This window comes from Nipponia nippon, unplaced genomic scaffold, assembly GCF_047370975.1.
Source record: "Nipponia nippon isolate SJK-2023a ecotype South Korea unplaced genomic scaffold, ASM4737097v1 scaffold_3, whole genome shotgun sequence".
NCBI lineage: Eukaryota > Metazoa > Chordata > Aves > Pelecaniformes > Threskiornithidae > Nipponia > Nipponia nippon.
The window spans coordinates 93,535,122-93,555,381 of NW_028262347.1; the positions used below are offsets into that span (position 1 = coordinate 93,535,122).

The window sequence follows — 20,260 nt, forward strand, 5'->3', positions numbered from 1 at the left end:
CATCTATCAAGTCATGCCTATCAGCTGGATGCCCAGTCAGAGCCCAGCCTTGTGGTGTTCTGCAAGGGGCAGGTGCGGTGCTGAATGCACACACAACTTGGTAAACAGATGGGATTTGCATGTAAAAATAAGTGAGGCTCCTATTACCAGATTTATAAATGCAAGACATCTCTTTTTTAGGGTTGTTTTGTTTGGGTTTTTTTTAAGAGGTTTTAAAAAGATGAGCAGAATTTTTGTGGATAAGAGATGAGCGGAATTTTTTTTCTTTGATTAAAAATAGTTTTTATCTTGGACACCATGATATTATTTAATGCAAATGTTGGTTATGGAACACAAAATACCTCTGTAAAGGTGAAGGGCAAAGGTTCTGTACCCATATGAAAGGACAAAAATTCTTGAAAATTGCTTGTTCCTTTTGCTCAGAGGCAGAAATTCTTAGGCCTTTGTTTCTCCTTTATCAGGTCTGTAATTCACCTTTAAATGAGTATGCAGGAGATACTGTTTTGTGTTGTTGACCAAACACTAACAGGGCTGGGATTTGCTACTTTGACTCTCAGATGGGACAGATTTAGCTATTCAGCTGTCCTTTTGTGATCTATTCCTGCAATCCGTTCTCTGTGTGGGGTACTTGGAAATTTGCTCCACGTAATGTCTATTTTTATTTTTCACAAACATACTCATTTTATAGATAAATTCACATAAAGCCTTTCCTGAGCATTAAGTAAGTTGCGGTAATGATTTCTTTTCCTTAGTCATTTCCATGAGCATTTGTGTTTGCTGCTGGCAGATGGTCATGGAAACTGCAGTGCTGAAGTACTGCACAAAAGGTTAACGTGAAGGGCTAAATCCTTATTCTGTTTAAATTATTGTAAAAGTCATCCATGGGGTCCCAATTTCTCTATATTCATTAGGACTAGGATTTGATGAGCACCATAAATATTGTTGCACACCTGCAAACTGTAGTTAGTTCAGGTAACGTGAGCATATGAGGTTATTTCCAAAAATGATCTTACAACTATTTTGAGGCTCAGCCATCTTTTTTTTTTTTTTTCCTTTTAGTTCATGCTTATGTTGCATTGTTTATTTTAACCAGCTGTTTATCTTCTCTTTGTCCTTTTTTTGTGCGAGATGTCTAGCAGCTGGTACTTGGGGCTTTGTACTGAATTCTTAAGGGTAGTCCTCAAGAACTATGTGCTGCTTTTGTCCATCCAGGGCAGCTTTTTATCGTTCAGGTTTTTAACTAACATTCTAAGCAAAGACCTATTAATGCCTCACGTAACATGTTTACTGAATATTGCCCTAATTATTTTTCCTCTGTCTTCCAGAAAAGACTTTAAAAAACAAAGTTTAATTAGAGAGGCTGATTAAATTAGCTTGATTTGCTTTGGCTGTCTAATACTGTATATGCCAAAGTGAATTTGTGTCTGAAGCAGGCAGAAAGCATGTTTTAGCCTGGATTAACAATAAGTGTTTATAATCTTCATTCTACTGACTTTGCAGCTAAATAACAGGCCAGCACTCTTATCTGCATGAAAACATGTGGGATATGCTCTTTTAAGATGCATCAGATCATACATAAGCTGCTCCAGAAAAGCCACATGTAGTAAGATATAAAGCAGCTACAAGAATAACAATGACTTGGCACTATAAGTGCATTTTGCACGTGTAGGAAGAGCAAACCTCATTTGTTGCTCTATTGTATGGAAGGGGCAGTTTGTAATAGTGCCAATGAAGTGAAGAATTGAGGAGACTTAGAGCATGGAGGGACCATGAGATACAGAGCCCTGCTAGGCTGAAGCACATGCAAGGATACTCACTAAGCAGCGATGGGGATGATAAACCCTGGAGGGAGCAGTAATTGCTCCCCTGGGAGAAGCATGCCTTCTACCTCCAGCTCAGGGGAGTGGAGTGCCTGGCACACTCCTGCCAAGGCTGTGGACAGGCTCTGGGATTTGGCTGAGTCTGACACGCTCTTGCTGGATACTTGCATCACAGTAAAGTTTTTACTGGGTGGTGGTCTTAATTTCATCACTCACAGACTGGGTTAGAAGCTGCTGCTCACTGATGTGAGAGTTGTGGTACTGAGGCTGCCATGGATTTGGGGTACAGCCCAGAGGATCCCTTTGTGCGAGGGAAATCCTGGGTGGGCATTAACAGGGCAGGGGTAGCTGGGGAGCATGGGAAGGCTGGTTCGTGCTTAGCCATGCTGCTCAGGGGTCTCTTAGTCACATGCGGTGGCAGGGAAACACACTGCAGCAGGGAGTCTCAACTGCCTGCGGTGTCATCTGCTAACCTGAAGCCAGTTGTGACCCCAGTGTAACAAGATCAGGGAGCTACACAGGTATCCGAGTCTCAACAGGGACCAGAAAGAGTGCTTAGATCTTATTTATTTGTGTGTATGTGTTTGAAATAAAAGCTAAAGAAAGGGTAGCAGCCCCAGAGATGGGAGTGCAATGCTTATGGGAAGATTGTGCCTAAGCAGAACTCCTCCTATTGTCCTCCTGGCTTTGTTGGAGCTGCTCTCAGGCTCTCTGGAGGGATAGATAATACAGATGATATGATTTATCATGTCAGCACATGCTTAGAGAGTCCTTAATCTGCAGATTATTGTCATAATCATTTGTAATGGTTTTTCTGAGCCATTGCAGACTATCATATTAAGGCAAGTTTGCTTCCTAATACATGTAATATATTTTATGCTTCACATAGTATAGTCTATATGAAAGTAAATAAGCAACTAGAAAATCTCCTGACAAAATCAGTGAAGTCTTGCTGAGTTCAGAGCAGTCTCTTTTAATCTCAGATTCTCTTTTTTTAACCAAGATCTTTGTGATCTGTGTTTTACATTGCCTCCGCACGTTTCTTTACGACTTTTAGTGCCATATAGCAATTAACCAAGCCAGGTGAATAGACGTTGTCTTTTCAGAATACAAAAAAAGATCTCTGCAGCTAAATGAGCTGTCTTCAAGTGTATTTGCTCTTTACAGTGGGAGTCCTGACATCATCTTAACAATAGCTACAGATCAGCTGTCCCAACAAGCACCTACGTTACATTGCAGTGTTGTGTCATGCCATGTGATGCATCTGGTGGTGGTGACTGCTGTGTGGTCTAGAATGAGCTCTAGCTGGCCAAGCATGAGTGCCTGCCACCTCCTGTGCCACGGGAACCTTTTCAGCCGTAGGCACAAGCTGGGCAGGCCCAGGCAACATGAGAGGGGTGGGACACTGTGCTCTGGGGAGCACTGAAGTAGTTTTTAAGGGTCTAGTCTAGCGCTTGAAGTTGGTCAAATGTATCTCACTCTCTGTGACCTTTGTATGTCCTACCCATGGTACGTTGTAAAATGAGTTGGGGGGCATAAAATCTGGAAAATATTCCCTAACTTACAGTTTTGTGCCTGGTCTCCTTGAGTATCTTTCTTTGACGGGCTTGGAGAATATGATAATTATAGGAAGTAAAAAGAATGAACAATCTCATGTACGTGATCTTCAGCTCCTGCCTACAGGCCTCTAATTACCTAGCCTTGCTGGTTTTTTTCTTTCCTGTACGTTTTTTTTGTGGGGGTGATATTTTTATGTTAGTTGTTTGCATTCTGCTCAGTACTTCGTATGCCCTTGCCTGTGGAAACTACTGGTATGGGAAATAGGCATTATGTTTTTAAACACTTGTGAAGGTACAGTAAAACATTTGCAACTCAGCTGATAAATGTACCTCATGGGTTTTGATATATTTTCTCTTTGTCTTTACTTACATATTTTGAACACTACATCTTTATTTTGTGTAGTATTGTTTTAACAAGATGCCCTTCCCTGTACTGCATGGGCTGAAATAATAGAAAGAAGCAGAAATGACAATAGCATCAGCTCCAGAGATGCCAGTAAGTGTTCTTAAGTGTTCTTAGGGCCAGACTGTGTTCATCTTGCAAGAACAAATCGTTCCCTGAGTCCTGATCAAGTTAAGTCTGAACCAAAATCTTTTCTTTATTTACATCAAAAACATATGCCTTACTTTAAGTGCAAGAACATGCACAATGATAACCATACAAGTTTTAAATGAGACTAGCAGAAAAATTTCACAAGAAAATGAGACTAGCAGAAAAATTTCACAACAATTTCTATCTGCTCTCTTTCACAGGCTTATTAGGAGAGGGCAAGAAAGTAGAAGCAGGAGAGCGTAAGGCTCTGAATCGCTATCTCCCTCTCCCCGGCTGCCCTCTACACTTTGCAAGCCTTAAGCTGATGTTCTCATAGAGTGTAATGCTTTAGGAATTATCAAGAAAGAATATTGTAATTATGCATGGAAAATATGTCTAGAGAGCTATCTTAATAGTACTTGCTACCATACAGAGACAGACAGAGAGGGAGTGCATGTGCATGAATTAGTAAGCACAGGATGTGTGAGAAGGAATTTTAGATAATCCTTTTTATAAAAATGGTGTGACATACATATTCTAGACAATACAACATTTGTGTATTTAAGAGTGCCGGAAGACACTGGGAAAAGGCCCCTTCCTTTATGACTTGAATTTGGAAAACTAATAAATATTTATCTTTCTTTTTTATGAGTTTCAGCCTTTCTTATAAAGCCTCCTCTTCTGACATATTTAGTGAAAATGTTTCTGTGTGACAGTATCTCCTGCATATCTGTTTTGCTTGTAACAAATCAAATGTTTGCTCTTACTAATTCTGAAAACATTCATTTTTCTTCCTTATTTTCCTTGAAACTATGATGTTACTAATTGTAACAAGCACTATGTCATACGGGATTGAAAAACTCCATGTGACTTTATTCACAGTTACTCAAGGCATATGTGCTGTCTTTCATCATAGCACTCATGTACAGCAGGTTACTTCAGCATTGTAAACAGGGTACAGGTCAAAGAATAATCAAATCAGTTTGGAATAAATCTGTTAATGTCAAAAAGAGTCTTCCTCTTGTTTAAGGAATGTGTTTCTAATATGATGATAACTGTTATTAAGCAAGCTATTCTGAAAGAGGAATGACAGTATGCCTTGACTCTAGACCAGTCATTCAGCTGGAAGTCACATAAGTATTGTCTACACAACAAGAGACAGAAGTTAATCCAACGTACTTTTATCACCTGGGATTAAGATCGTTTTCTCATCTGCTATACACCTGTCAAAATCAGACTAATAAAAAAAGTCAAACTAAGTAGGAAAGATTTTTATTTTTTTTCTCTCAGACAAAAGCACTATCCATTGACTTTGATGCATACTGACAATGAAAGACCTAGTTTTCTCAAAGGCATGCAGGCAAAAAGTACCTGATGTGTAATCTCATCTTTTTCTTGTATGTGCACTTTACCGCATGTACAGTGAGGGCATGGAAGTAGCCCACTGCAAGAGCACCAATTTGATATGACTATTTACATGTCTAGAAAATCAGAGCCAAAATGTACTCTGTCCATTTTAATAAACAGGTTCAGCTGTTCAGTTGCATAACAGCAGTATCCTGCAGGAATTAGTTTCTTAGGACATGGTAGGTCTTTATAAAAGCGCACAAGATTTTACTGTGTCTGAAATTAATTGATTATAATGCTTGTGTCCCACAGGATGGGTTGACCCCCCTCCACTGTGGAGCAAGAAGTGGCCATGAACAAGTTGTAGAAATGCTGCTGGATCGTGGTGCCCCTATTCTTTCTAAAACCAAGGTAACTGGTACTGTTTTCTGCTGGGATAATCCTTGTACTTTTTTTTTTCTTATGTAATTCTGCATGTCTCATATGTTTAAGGGTTTGACAATAACTTTCCTATAACATAGCTATTTAAAGTAACTGTGTGGGAGATCTCCAAAGTGAATGCCGTATGTAGCGCATGTCTGCATATGTAAAATGCGTTAAATTGAGATACACAAGAAAAGGTTTCTGTGCCAGCCATGTATGGTAACCTTATCCCTCAGAACTTCAGTAGTTGAAAATATCTGTATTTGTCCTGGAATAAAAACATGCTGATTACAATATATCTTCAGCTTGCACCAAATTACCCTAAGGCTAGAGTAGAGATAAGAGATAAAAATAGAGCAATGTCTCTTTGCAGAGACAGCTCATATTTCCTTAGGACTTAGCCTGATTACCAGTTTCTCCACTTGCTATCTCTCTACAGTTTATCATGCAAAATTATTCATGGGACTTTCAAATCACCTGCACCAGGGTGTGCAGATTGCTTTAGACCTGAGGGCTGGCATTAAAGCACACACTTGCCAGAACTCTTCTGGTGGTGGTCTCTGGTGTGCCGTTATGGCCAATGTTAAATCTCAGCGCAGCAGCCTGCTTTGTAGCACCACTATAATCCATGACTTTCCCATTCAGGATTGACATTTGGGTTGTGCAGTTTGTTGAGGTTCTTTCCCAAGATAACCTTCCACTACATTTTTTCTCTCAGTCTGTAAGCAATATATTTCCAACAACATTTCTTGTTTCCTTCTGTTATTTCTTTTCTCTCTTCTGTCATCCTGTCCTATTCTGTCTCAGCACCCTTCTATATTCTGCTTTTCTCCTCCCTCTTCTTTCTTTCTTTTTTTTCCCCTTACTAGAATATATTTAGCATTTGTTTGGGGAGGTTGGCACCAGCTTTCCTCTGCTCAGTGAGTCACTGGCAAGTGCTATCATGGGTAATCTGACAGACAGGATCCACCCATCCTTTGCATGTGGAGTTTCCATGGACTCCCACAGCCCTGACTTGCAAACTTCACAAGCAGGGGGAGACAGCAAGGGGCTGTCCAGGAGACCCCCTGGGGCAGATCTCCACACTGCTGCCATTCTCAGAGCCTAGAGCTTATACTCCAGGGAGTAAGGCTCTTCCATACTCTCTGGTAGCTCAATTAATTACTTAAAGAAAAACATGTAAACCTCATTGCTTTCGTTTCCACCATCATAAATAAGAACCACTCCTAAAGAACTACATTTCTTTGCTGCATGGATTTTGTACCGTCAGGTGTTATCCCTAAGCTTAACGTGCTGTTCAAGGCCTGTGGATTTTGAATTTGTTCCTCTTCCTGAGGAGATTCATACAGCCTGGCTGAGTTCACTAGCCAAAATCAGGCAGATGAGAACATGGGACGGTGGGTTTGAAATAGCCCAAGGCTTAAAGACACACTTTGGATGTTGACCTGCAGAGGCTTATGTAAACACCTCCAGCAAAATGGGAGCTCCCCTGTGAAGAGAGAAAACTATGTTACAGGTTAAAAAGTGAACAGAAGAACGTGCAGAGCTTCCTGAGTTTCCCTCTGATGTGTTAATTCTGTTGTTTTCAGAAAGTAAGCTAAGAAGTAGCGGTACCTCTGAATGACATTAATGAATCCATTCATTTGGTACTAAACTACACGGTACTGTCCTCTGCAGAAATAAGTGGCTCCATTCTCTTCAAATTAAGTCATATATTATTGGAAATAGGGCACATCTTTGAAAGAATTTGAACTTCACAGAGTTTTCTCATGTTATATAAAACTCTTTCAGAAGAACAACTGAACTGGAGTTTGATAGCTATTTCCTGCTAGAGATTGTTTAGTGTTGTGCTGGCCCTTTTTCGTACTGGAATAACCTTAGATTTATTTTCAGGGGAGACAGTGACCTAGTGGATTATCTGGGGTTTTCTACAAGCAAAGGGAAACACAAATTCTAGTCCTGAGTACGCCAATGATTTTCTGTGTGAGAAATGACATCTCTGTGTATGAATGTCCATCTTTTTTTAACTACTGTTTTTCTAGGCTTGTTTGTCCTCCCCCCCCCCCCCCCCAATGACACTTTCCCTAATTAACATCCTTTGGCACAGCTACAAAATAAGCTATGTATCACTGATAATTTTATGTTTGCCCAGTCAGGCATTTGATACTCTATTTCATCTCTGTGATCATCTTCTGATTTTTTTTTTTCTTAAGGTATCATGTGACTGTCAACATCTTTGATTAAGGTTGAACTTCTTCACCTTTTAGTGTTTTCTTGGCAATCTTCATAAAAACAGTAATGTAACAGTGGCTCCCAAATCCCTTCTTACAGTCATTGGTGCATTGTCTCTTACAAACATGGATACAGGACAGGAGAACATTGTTATATGTAATATTTTTATGTTAAAAGTGGGAAGACAAAGGCATTGAAATATTAAGTGACTTGTGTAAGATTGCAGAGTATCTTCTACTGCAACAAAATTAAGAGCAAGCCTGGTTTAGGTCATAATAAAAGACAATATTCCAATGATGTTTTGTCTTCGTCAGCTTTAGCATTCAGCCTTGTCTCTTGCTCTTTTGTGTAAAGTCTGGCTAGTTGTTGCACTTTTCTCCTCCACGACAGATTTTTGTCAAGCATCTTGCTGATTTTCCCAAACTGATGTGTGGCGGCTCTGCTTCTTCCCTTCTTTTCCATCAATGTCAGCCTCTTTCGTACAAGTCTCTCCTATGAGGGAGTCCCATGTCATCTTCTCAATTTCTTACTCCATAAATAAGTGTGGTTTATTGGCTGTTATTGTTAAGAATGACACTTTTCATCTGAAGGATCTTTCTGATAAAAATGGAACAGAACAGTGTATGAAGTTTCATGACTTTTTACTATCACCTAAAAAGCATCATCAGTTATGAACTGTTATCAGGAGGGCTTGATGACTGAGGGAAATTAATCTTTTTTTTTTTTATTCTACTGTTTAACTACCCTAGAAGACAGTGAAAATATTTTAAATGCATTGCTAGTATCAAGCTTCCATGCAGATAATTGCTGTAGTCGCCTTTGGGAATGGGAGAGAGGCTTATCCAAGCCAACATAAATCACAAGTGAGATGCCCATGAGATAATCTTACTTGAAAGATATAACTGTGTCCAAGAATGTCTGCTTCTCAGCACTGAATGTAAACTGCTTTCAAATTCTGACAGTATTAGCCTGCTTAACTTTCACCATCCTTCTTCCATGCCACTTTTAAAAATTATTTAACTGTGTATTTCCACCTTTATTTTGAATGTTTGTCATTATTGGTATGATATGGCCATGGGAAGGGAGAAGAAAGAAATCACCTGTTTCAGAAAGCCTGAGATCTCAGCTGGTTTTACGTTGCTGCTTTGCCTTTGCTAACAGCGGTCACATGAGGGCACTACATCTGTGAGCAAAACCTTCAGTTTCTTCATGACGGCAAACGCAGCGTACTGCCAGTCATTTATAGATTATATACTATTATGTGTTACCAGAATAGCTCCTGCACTTGAATCTAATTTTGTCATTACAAGGGCTAATAAAAAAAAAAAAAAAAAAAAAAAGAATACAAATGGAAGAATGTGTTGATGTTTATCTAAGGAACTCATGTACCTCTGCTAACAAGACCTCTTTCATTCTGGCATATTTTTTAATCTTTTGTCATGAAATAGGGTCAGTCCTTTAAAGTTCTGAGAATTATTTCTCTTGTGTTTTTACTCTGGAAGTGTAACATATGTCGGCAGCTTGTTGATTAACTATTGTAAGCAGCGCAAGGAACAACTCTTGGTACAGGTTTTGTTCCTACACGTGAGTCTCTCTCAGGTGTTTCCCTGATGAAACAGAGCTTTACCACTGCCACTGGTAGGTCACATGGTGGCCTCATTCAGATTTTTTTAGCCCAGTTGCACTTGAAACTTTTGCGCTTGTACCAATGTTGACTGGGAAGAATGGTCTCCACAGGTGTGTAATGTGGAGTAAGGTGTGTGTACAACCCAAATTCAGGAAAACACTAGTGGAGGGGTGAGGGAAGGTTGTAGCGATTACTGAGTGATGCTCTGACCTGTTCTCTCATGCCTGGTATGTGCAGGCTACATTAGAGCGGTGAGTTTAATGCAGCTTTTAAAAACAGCAGATTTCCTACCTAGAGTATTAAAAGCCACAAAGTGCTGTTCTTCACATAACTCATTTAACTCAAGCAACTTATCTGAGCTATGCTCGCTGAAAAAAGCTACCTTTAGAACATTGCTGGTATGGTATGACTGTTCTTTTTAAGGTAGAGCTGCCTATAAACTCTAACCAAACAAGTTCCAAATTCCACGTGGCTTTTGCTGGAGTAAGAACCCTCGTTGTTAGACTGAACATGTTAAGTTTAATTTGAGTGCTCTCTAGGCTTGTAAAATTCTTCATACAACAAATGCCCTAAGAACAACGTGGAGGAGTTTCATTTCTCTGAGCATCCTATAACGCATCAGTGTTGGGTCTTTTCGTTTGCAGAATGGTTTGTCTCCGTTGCATATGGCAACACAAGGAGATCATCTAAACTGTGTTCAGCTTCTGATTCAGCACAACGTGCCTGTAGATGACGTCACTAATGACTATCTGACTGCGCTGCATGTTGCCGCCCACTGTGGCCACTACAAAGTTGCCAAGGTTCTCTTGGACAAGAAAGCTAATCCTAATGCCAAAGCACTGGTGAGTACACAGCGGGTTACTATTCACAGCTAAACATTCTTCCAAAGTTGCAGTGAGACTTATTTGAGAGTTATTTTCTGCCTGCTGATGGTTGACAGTGAGGATATGTTGTATTGCTGCAGTCCGAGAGAGGATGCTCAAGGTTCAATGTGTTAACAATATATCACAAAATCAGAGTAGACCTTTGCTTACAGATGGTCAACAGTGATTTATGAATTTCTAGAGTAACTGGAGCACTTTTGCCTCCTGGTAGCTTGTTATGATTCTGAATAGATGAAGCAGCTGCAGACGTAACTGCTGTAGATTTTGGTATGGAGAGAATTCTCATTTTCTAAATGTTTGTAAAGAGACAGTAATCAACAATGCTTAAATGCTTAAAACTGAGAGAATTTTTATTAGCTCTCAAAGATGTGAAACAGTAAAAAGTAGGAATGAGTTGCATAACGAATATTTGTGGTATTTTATAATTATGTCAATGGAGTCGTATGCCTTTCTACTTTGAAAAGAACTTCAGCAATAAAATCTGTTAGTGTAATTATACTGCATACAAATTGAATGTGTTAATGCATTTTGTTCAAAATTATACTTGCAATCTGTTGTTTTCAAAATGTCTTTTTGATTTGTTCTTCAGTAACTGTTCCAAACAAATTTACGTTCTGACGTTAATTGGGTTGACTGTTGGTTTCACAGCCTGATGCTACTCATTCAATTCCTGAAATATTATGTGAGCTCCTGAAACCCTCACAGGCCAGGTGGGATTGACTCTTGAAAACAGCACAGGCTCCATAGATTTCCTTCTCTCAGTCCCTCTGGTTTTCGTGTCAGATCAACCTGTCTTCAGGTGTCTTTGTCAAGCTATTATGATATATGGGGTTTGTTCACTGTAACCAACAAGTGGGGAGGCTTCTCGGCCTGTAATATTTATTTTTGCCTTCTGAAATAAACAAATCATCATCAGGTTTAGCTTGTCAGAGTTTCTGGCAGTGGTCTCTCATTGATCTGGTAACCTAGCCACAAATTTCCTTTTCCCCTAAACCTTCTAGTGTTTCCTTTTATTTCTGTCATGATGCCCACTCAGGATGATTAAGTAGAAGGAGCCTGAGTGCAGTATATGGAGCTCGAGCTCACTCTTTCCTGAAACACATCTGAGCTTACCCTGGATGTTGTCCACTGCTAAGGGGAGAGTTGAGAACTGCTCACACTTAACTGGAACAGACAATTGCACGGACCTCATGTTACAAAAGCATATGATATTCTTTACTATATAGCAGGTAAAAAAGCTAATTTTGATCAGATCTGAGGGAGGAACCACTTCTGTCAGCTGTTTTCAGAATTGTTCTGCAAAGGCTTTTGTGATGAATATACAGAGCGGCATTAGCATTCAGTGCACTGATGTTATTGTACCAGTCGTGGATGCTTTGGACAGCTTATTTTCCTGTTTTACTTGTTTTCTGTTGTATCATTGCACACTAAATAAGATGGTAGTTCTAAATGTTCACTCTGCTGCACACAGAATTTTTTTAAAGGAGGAGGCAAAATAATTGTAATTACAGTAAACTGGCAGGTAATGAATAAAAAAAAAATAGTAGTAAGACAAGTTTAGAAGAAGATCCAAATACCAGAGCTTGTAAAGGTAAAGTGCTTTTTTTTACCAGCAGTTCTGAAAAGTCAAAAGAAAAACAAACAACACCCCCACTCCCCCCAAAAAATCCATCAAAAAACCCCGCCCAGTTAACTGTGAATATGCTTAAGCAAAAATGAAGTTTTTGATAGTTTTAGATGAACTGATCATTTTTAAAAATAAATTATGTATTAGAGTGGGCAATATATTTCATAATTAAAACTGGCTATATGTAATATGTCTTTTTTTCTTTTTAGAAGTTTTTTCTCTCTTTTACACGAACAATTTAGTGAAGCCAAAACAAATCTGGAAGGTGTTTTGTTATAACAGAGGAATGTCTTATGTGAATTCCATACCCGATTCTACTTTTTAATGAGATATGCAGTCTCAAAAAGTATGTTCTTTCTCATTTACAGAATGGTTTCACACCTCTTCACATTGCCTGCAAGAAGAACAGAATAAAAGTAATGGAACTTCTTCTGAAGCACGGTGCATCAATTCAAGCTGTGACTGAGGTAACAAGTGGTCTTTTCACATTTGTCTTTGTTTTTCCTACAAAATTCTCTGTAACTATATTGGATAATATTTGAATATTTCTGAGAAAGCAGGTACCAATCAAGTCAACAATTATTTTCAACTAGGTATTACCAAATAATAAAACTTAATAATAAAGTCAGTTGCCCTAATGGATCAGAACACCTGAACAACTGATATACTTTGGGAATACACTGGGGATAACAAATTAAACATAACAGATTAAAATTTAAAAAAAATTTCTATCATTTCTGCCAATTTTTACCTGTGATTTAATGCACTGAAGGTGAAATTCACCCTGGTAAGAAGATCAGGGTGAAGACTGTGCTTCACTCAAGTCCTGTTTTAAATGGTGGTTTAATTCACAGACCTTGTTTTGGCTTTACACAACTGAAGTTATATTCACCCACCATCACAGATCATCACAAATCAGCTAGACAGAAATCAATATGCTGTTACTTCAATCAGCATCAGATAGTCTACACCCAGTTATTCACACAATGTAGAGATTAATTAAGTACCTATGGAAAATTTGGTTTGTCTATGTGTATGTATATTCTACTAAGTTAGGAGGAAAGGTCACATATATGAACATGTGACCACTGTGGAAGAAGCCAGGTTAGAAAACGATAAACAGTTCCATTGATTAAGCAATGTACAACTGGGAGCAGTTCATCTCCCCTAAATGGAGTTTCCTTTGATGCATGGGGTTTTGTTCTAATTATTCAGTAGCAAACCATACAGTTCACTTCCTGGCTTTCTTGAGAGCGAGCAGAGCCTGCCCTTGCTACAGCTCACATATCTCCAGACTACTTTTTAAAAACCATAGGGCTTGCAGGTGCAGTTTTCGGAGTCTAATTTGAAGTCATGTCAGCAAATGAGTGAGAGGCACAAAGAGAGAACCTTAACAGAAGAGATGTGATGCCTGACCTCCATATTAATCAGTCAATGTGGAAGTAGAAAAACTATCTACTCAATTTTATCCCTTTTAAATTCAAAGAATTAAGAGAATGAAAAGAGCAGCAACACTTAACTACACTGTCTCGTGTGAGTGAGCCAGGTTAACAGTCTGATCTGTACCCTCTGAATTGCTTTTTCAAGCAAAAACTTTCCAAAAGCAAGAGCTCTTCCTTTATTTCCTGCTGCTGCCTCACCATGATCTCACATGATCTCAAACCGCGTTTGACTGCATTTGTTGGGATTCATCATGGTACTTTACTGCAGGGCTCTACCTTCCTGCCTGTCTCTTTCACTGGCTGTCTGTATGGTAACAACCTTTCAAGGCAGAATTAGGAGTTGGTCCTCAGCATAAGCTGCTATTTCTCTAGTCAGAAAGAAAGATTATATCTGGCCATCAAAACAAATTGGCCAGAAAGCTTCAGAATATTCCTCCCCAAAGAAATCTGAGAGCAAACAAGGGTTGGTTGTGAGATGTGAATACACAATGCAATGCAACACGAGGAAACAGTACCAAATTTCACAAATAGTCATTGGTGTGTATAAGCTGTTTATTAAAGGTAATGCTTATTACTTTTTCTATGGTAAATTCTGTTTTCCAGGTAGATTCCATACTTCCATTTGTAGATACTGCACCTTTTTTTTTTCAGCTGCAGGCTTGAATCTCTGCAGTACGAGTTAGTGTTTATGGTCAAGTATGACACACATGCATTGTGTTTCCTGCAGTGTATTGTTTTAAAAACATTTACTAAATTACGTGAAACAGGAAAAAGAAATTACATACTCAACCAGTTATTCTGCCTTCTTGCTCATGTTTGCTGTTCTGCATGAGAAAGGAACAAAAGTGTGTTTTCCTCTCCTCTACCCTCCTGGTACTTGTGTACATCTATGAGGAAGCTGCCTAAACCAGGGGATTTCCAGAGATCCACTGAGCTTTCTCCTTCTCCTGGTAGCAAAACTCCCTTCTGCAGCCTCTGGCTGATTGTTGCTACAGCTGTGCAGAAGCAGCTGCGAAGAGGCTTTAGGGTAATTCTACTTGGAGAAATATTAACTATTGATTGGATTTCTAAAGCAAAATCCTTGAGGTCATGCCCTGCTAAAAGACTTCTCCCTTTTTTCCCTTCCCTTCTCCCTCCCTCTCTTTCTCTCCAGTTGGTCTTTTATATCTTGTATAAGAGCAGTAGTGCAGATTTGTGATGGTGATGGTGCCACAAGGCCCAGAGGGAAGGCGGAATTCTCTTTAGCCCATGTCATTTGTGTCTGTACCCCTCTGGCTGGATGCCAGACCTTTTTGTTCATCCAAAAGCAACTGGATTTGGTGGGGACAATGGACGCTGCATCTTTTTTGCATGAGCTGAATGTTCCAGAAAGTCTTACCTTTGTACTGAGAATGCTTCTACCTTCCCCCCCCCCCCGCCCTGGTCCAAAATGATATTTAGCAAAAAAATTAAGAAATCTTGCTTAGCTATAGTTGATTTCAGTTGATGAAGAATTACTGAATTCCTAGAATGTTTTTATGTTTGCTCATGAATCGTACTCATAGGTGTTTCCAATTCTGTGTGCCCTTTAGTTTAAGCATGTGTACATGTTTTTGAGAAGATAAGATCCTCTCAGAAGAGCAAGCACTTGGGCTTACTTACTTTAGATTAACTTATTTTTTCCCCATGGCATTCTTGTAAAGGATTGTGGAAGTAGGTATTTAAGTTTGATTTTGGTTTGGTTTTCAGTCGGGCCTAACTCCAATCCATGTTGCTGCCTTCATGGGACATGTAAATATTGTATCGCAGCTAATGCATCATGGAGCATCACCCAACACTACCAATGTGGTGAGTAACAGGTTTCCTTTCAGCATGGCAGAACTGTGAATGCATTATAATATCTGGGAGCAGCACTGTTGTGAAACGCCTAGTTCTGGTGTTTGCCATCCACCTCCATAGCAGTCGTGGCTCCTACTGGAGTGATGGGAAAGTGCAGCCTGCTGACTCCTACTTAGGAAATGCTTGACAGGTTGAGGAAACCTTAAAAAAGGTTGACCTTAAGCAAACTTTATTCTTTTTATTTTCTGAAGCAAAGAATGAGAACATACTGTAGCTTCTCATATGTAATTTTTGAGATGTGTACTTGACTGTTGAGCACTGTTTTCCCAGGACCCTGGGGGCCTACCATTTAAGGAAAGTTCTGCTGTTATCAACAGATTGCAGCAGATTGTCAGGACATATTGCCTGTATCCATACAGCCATACAAATGCACTTTTCTACTGGATGTGCACTGTGTGCCCCAAGGCGCCCAGGGCATGTGTAAAAACTGAAGTCATTGTTAGATGGATATTTGAAAGTTGGGAAATGGGAGGAAAGTAGAAGCTTGTTAATTCTTTTTAACAGTTTGGCCTCAAAAATCTCCCTTTCACCTTCCATACACAGGTGCAGTTAGAAGACAATATTTTATTAGTGTCTTCATTTGCTAATTCTATTAGATTATATAAAAACGCAACACCATTTGTAAATTAGCAGGTGTTTGTACCCGATGACATATTGATGTCTAGAAATGTAGAAAGCAGTTTCCCCCCAGAATTCATTCTGGTTTCCTTGGATTTGTCTTTCATTAAGTCCATGAAGTCTTAGATTAATGTACTCAGTAATGATTTTTTTTTTCCTCTTGTTCACTCATCTCGGTGCTTGTCAGATAGCAAATGATAGCAGGGGCATAGAGCATAGCAGGATGAAAGCCAAATATATGTGTATCTGAAGATACAAAATTTGAAATAAAGTTTTTGTTGGACTAAATTAGGCTTTATTTAAATGGATGTCATTTTTAACACTGTTAGTAAAATGCTAGTAAATACAAAAATTGCACTGTCTCTTTTCAGCAAAAGACTAGTGACAAAGGCACTATTCTGTTGGGAAACTGACCCTGAAATAAATTGCTTTGTAGCATACAGCTAAGAGGTCAAATATGGACTGAATCTCCCATCTTGCTAACGGACAACTACTACAAAATATTCTAGTGGAGATTATTATGAACTGGGTCACCAGTATTTTTGTATTTATGAAACATGTTGGGGTTTGTTTTTCCTGCAGTGTGTTTTTAATGATATTTTGTTTTTGCTGTTGCATACTAGAGAGGAGAAACGGCGCTGCACATGGCTGCCAGAGCTGGCCAAACAGAGGTTGTTCGATACCTGGTACAAAATGGAGCTCAGGTGGAGGCTAAAGCTAAGGTAAGGTGATGGTCCAGGTATAATAAACCTAGATTATCTATATTTAACAAAGCAAGATGCATTCATCCTGCATGTGTCTTTTGGGAAGAGAAAGGGAGATGAAGCCCAGGCCTTGGCATAATGACTACTGATATTTTGTTATGTGCTCTCTTATTGTAGTCATGAGTCATCTGTATGTAAGAGACAAGGCAGGAGATGTCAAGTTGATACCATGCCTGTTATTTCATCAACTTTTAATATAAACTATTATGTGTTTGAAGAGTTTTGTTTTGGGGTGGAAGGCAAAGAGGGGGAGGCATACCTCAAATCTGCTTTTATTTCTGAAAAACGGTAAACTGTATGCTGCTGGTGTCTCCTGTCATGTCCCTAAAGCATCAGCCTGTATGCGTTCAAAAATAGTTATACTTCTAAAGAACACCTCCTAAAGTAAGGAGGCACAGCAAGGGGATGTAGCATAGGGCTACAAAGAAGGAACAGACCCTATAGAAACAAATGCAGTTGAGGAAGATAAGGGGGAAGGAAAAAGAAATGGTCGAGAGCCAGTGAAGAAACATTCAAAATTATGGAAATAAGAGAGTTCCAGGAAACAGACAAGGGAAGGAGATAAATAGGTGCAATAAATAGCAGTCTTAATAGGTAAAACCAGGAAAACTTTTTTTTTTTTTTTTTAAATAGTGATTAAATGAAAACAATTTCAAAGAAATCTATTTTTCACTCTGAAATTATCATCTGTGAATTGGCTCACAAGTAAAGTTACTAGTAAGAATATCTACTTATAAGGAACTCTGACTAAATATTTATAGCAGATACATTTCATATCTGGAAGCAGTCTGACAATAGAAGTGAATCATGTGGTCTGTAAATCTCCAAAGACAGCCTTGAAAGTGAACAGCTCGTGCTCAGAAGCACAGTCATGCAAATATTTTCTAAATAATTTCACACAATGAATTAATTTGTGCAAAGTGCCATTGCCTGTGATCAATTTGTTATCCTAAATAACAACTAAATACAAGTAATAGATTATACACCAGTGCTAACATCAGCCATGAGAAATTCGTGGGAAACAGGCATAAACTGGAAACATTTAAGAACCGTAAAGGCTCTCCACCAGTCAGAGGAGAATTTCCCTGCAGAGGAGCAGCATTCACATCCTGACACTCTCTCATCCTAAATCCCAAAGGTGTAAAATCACTGTTGTAGGATGGGCATGGGCAGAAGTCTCCCTAGCAGAAAACACCCCAGAACCACTCTGCTGCCGGATGTGGGGTAGCAGCGCTAAAAAAGTAGGAAATTCAGCAGGGAAAAATGGGGAGAGAAAGATGTTTGAATAGATTTATGAGGAACAGGAAAAAATAAAGTCATGGCTTTGTTGGCCATACTGTTGTGATAGTGTGCTTAATCCAAAGATTGTACAACTGAGAATGGGGAGGACAAAAATACAAAACCAAATAATGAATAAGGAAGAAATTATCTATTAGACACTCAGAACAAGGTCACAAACCACCACAATATTTTCACTGAAGGAAAATAAATAAACAACAAGACTCATGACAGGGCAATCCCTATACTTAGAACTATTGGGATTATTGTGTTCTGAATGAGCAGTGAGAAGACAACAGTGAATTTCAGCACTGTGCTTTATCTTCAGTTACATCCACTGTAACGTTATCTGCAAAATACTAAACAAATTGTTCACCAGTAAAAAAGCGCAAAATATAATACTTCAGTGCAAGTTACTAGGCAATAATATGCTAAGCACCTCAGGTCATCCCAAACAACTGATTGAGTTGTTAAATGTCACTGGGAATCATAAAAGAGATCAAGATATGAGGAATAGAGCCATGCATTTGCTGTATTTTAAGAAAGGTCTCAAATTCAACAGGAAACTCAATGTACTTTAGTGGCAAAGCAAAGTGAGGCAAATCCAGATTAAGAAAATCGATCGGTTTATTTACTGTTATGGATTATGTACCTGTCTGGAGCATTTTGTGATGCATCAACAAAGCACAATATATCTTTATTATATGATAAGGAGGAAACCAGTGTGCAATATTCACTAGGTAAGACCTCAGTAGAATTGATGCTCGTCTGCAATTTTGAAAAGCGATCAAATCTGAGCAAATATTTTCTGCCAAAATATGAGCCTGAGTTTTCTTATGTAGGACTGTGTTGTTTGCTTTATGTTTAGGATGACCAAACGCCACTGCACATTTCTGCTCGACTGGGAAAAGCAGATATAGTACAGCAGCTGCTACAGCAAGGAGCATCTCCAAATGCAGCTACGACGTCTGGCTATACGCCCCTGCATCTTTCTGCTCGAGAAGGACATGAAGATGTAGCTTCTGTTCTTTTGGATCATGGTGCATCTTTATCTATCATTACCAAGGTAAGGGAGTTGCAAAAGTCACAGCCTCAATAGTAAAATATAACTGTAGCAAGCGCTCCTTGTGAATTAAATGCTGCAAGAGTCATGTGCACATACAAATAATGTAAGAATGAGCTACATTTTGTTAAAAGGGTTCAAAGCTTCGTGCTTTTACCTCAGAGCCTGGTGCATAACATATCCCAGTGATCAGACATGCATTTTCTCGGAATGAAAGGAATGCAGGACAGAAATTCTTGACGGGAGTTGATAAGCTGTTACCCAGCCTTGTCCTTGGGTCTTTGGTGGTGTGAAGAAAGGAACTGATTCTTCCATTTTTACAGTTGTTTTAATGTAGATAGGGCTTTGCCTTGCAAGGGAGGGCCTCCAGACCTGCTAGGGTAGTTGGGAAGCTGCAGACTTGCTGCCTGTACTCAGGACTATGTAAGGAAACAGCAGCATTCTTGTAGATCAGAGACAAATCTTACCCTGAAGAAGAGTGCACTGGGCTGCTATATAACTGCTTTCTCTTACAGAAAGGATTTACTCCTCTACATGTGGCTGCAAAATATGGGAAAATTGAGGTAGCCAACCTCCTGCTTCAGAAGAATGCATCTCCTGATGCCTCTGGAAAGGTAGGACAGAAGAAGCCACTGCCACTTGCACAGCAAATATCGAAATGTACATAACATTCTATTAATATCCTTCTACCTACTTACCATCACACTAGTATCCACAGCCTGGGTTTGACTGGAATAGGTTTCATGCAATATTCCAGTCCCTGTTTGGACTGCCAAGACTCAGCGAACTCTTGACAAAAGTGACTTTTATTGTCATTAATTGACAACAAAATTATGTTCTCTCTGTACCCATCCAGCGGGATGGAGACAAACCATTCCCCTACCCTCCTGCCCAGATTATTTACAGTCCTTCTCAGAGCATTCAGGCAGCTGGCTCTGCTCCCCCAGGGCTCTTGACAGGGGGCAAAACCTCAAGCTTTTTTAACCAGCCCAGCTTGGATTTTTACAGATCCAAGGGTCAGTTTACTTATCCACCGCAGTAAAAGAAAAACATTGCTGAGGGTGTGACCTCAGGGTCAAAATTCCTTACCTGCTCTGTCGTGGGGGCAGCACAGATATGTGCTTCTCTGTTCATCTTCCCTGGGAAAATTGAAAAGGGCTTTCACA

The 20,260-nt window shown here is 39.4% G+C and overlaps 1 protein-coding gene and 1 long non-coding RNA gene across 2 annotated transcripts in view; one reads left to right on the forward strand and one right to left on the reverse strand.

The window, feature by feature from the left end:
• Positions 1–20,260, forward strand: part of ANK3 (ankyrin 3) — a 382,696-nt gene that overhangs the window by 258,846 nt on the left and 103,590 nt on the right. The window contains exons 10-16 of the mRNA XM_087766877.1: positions 5,571–5,669; positions 10,185–10,382; positions 12,420–12,518; positions 15,222–15,320; positions 16,613–16,711; positions 18,900–19,097; positions 19,610–19,708. Of these exons, the coding sequence (XP_087623003.1) occupies positions 5,571–5,669; positions 10,185–10,382; positions 12,420–12,518; positions 15,222–15,320; positions 16,613–16,711; positions 18,900–19,097; positions 19,610–19,708 (891 nt within the window). The remainder of the gene's footprint in view (positions 1–5,570; positions 5,670–10,184; positions 10,383–12,419; positions 12,519–15,221; positions 15,321–16,612; positions 16,712–18,899; positions 19,098–19,609; positions 19,709–20,260) is intronic.
• Positions 8,180–20,229, reverse strand: LOC148054772 (uncharacterized). The gene is made up of 3 exons (XR_015706703.1): positions 20,184–20,229; positions 12,360–12,445; positions 8,180–8,510 (listed from the first exon to the last, which is right to left on the reverse strand). It is a non-coding gene; the product is annotated as an uncharacterized LOC148054772 (long non-coding RNA).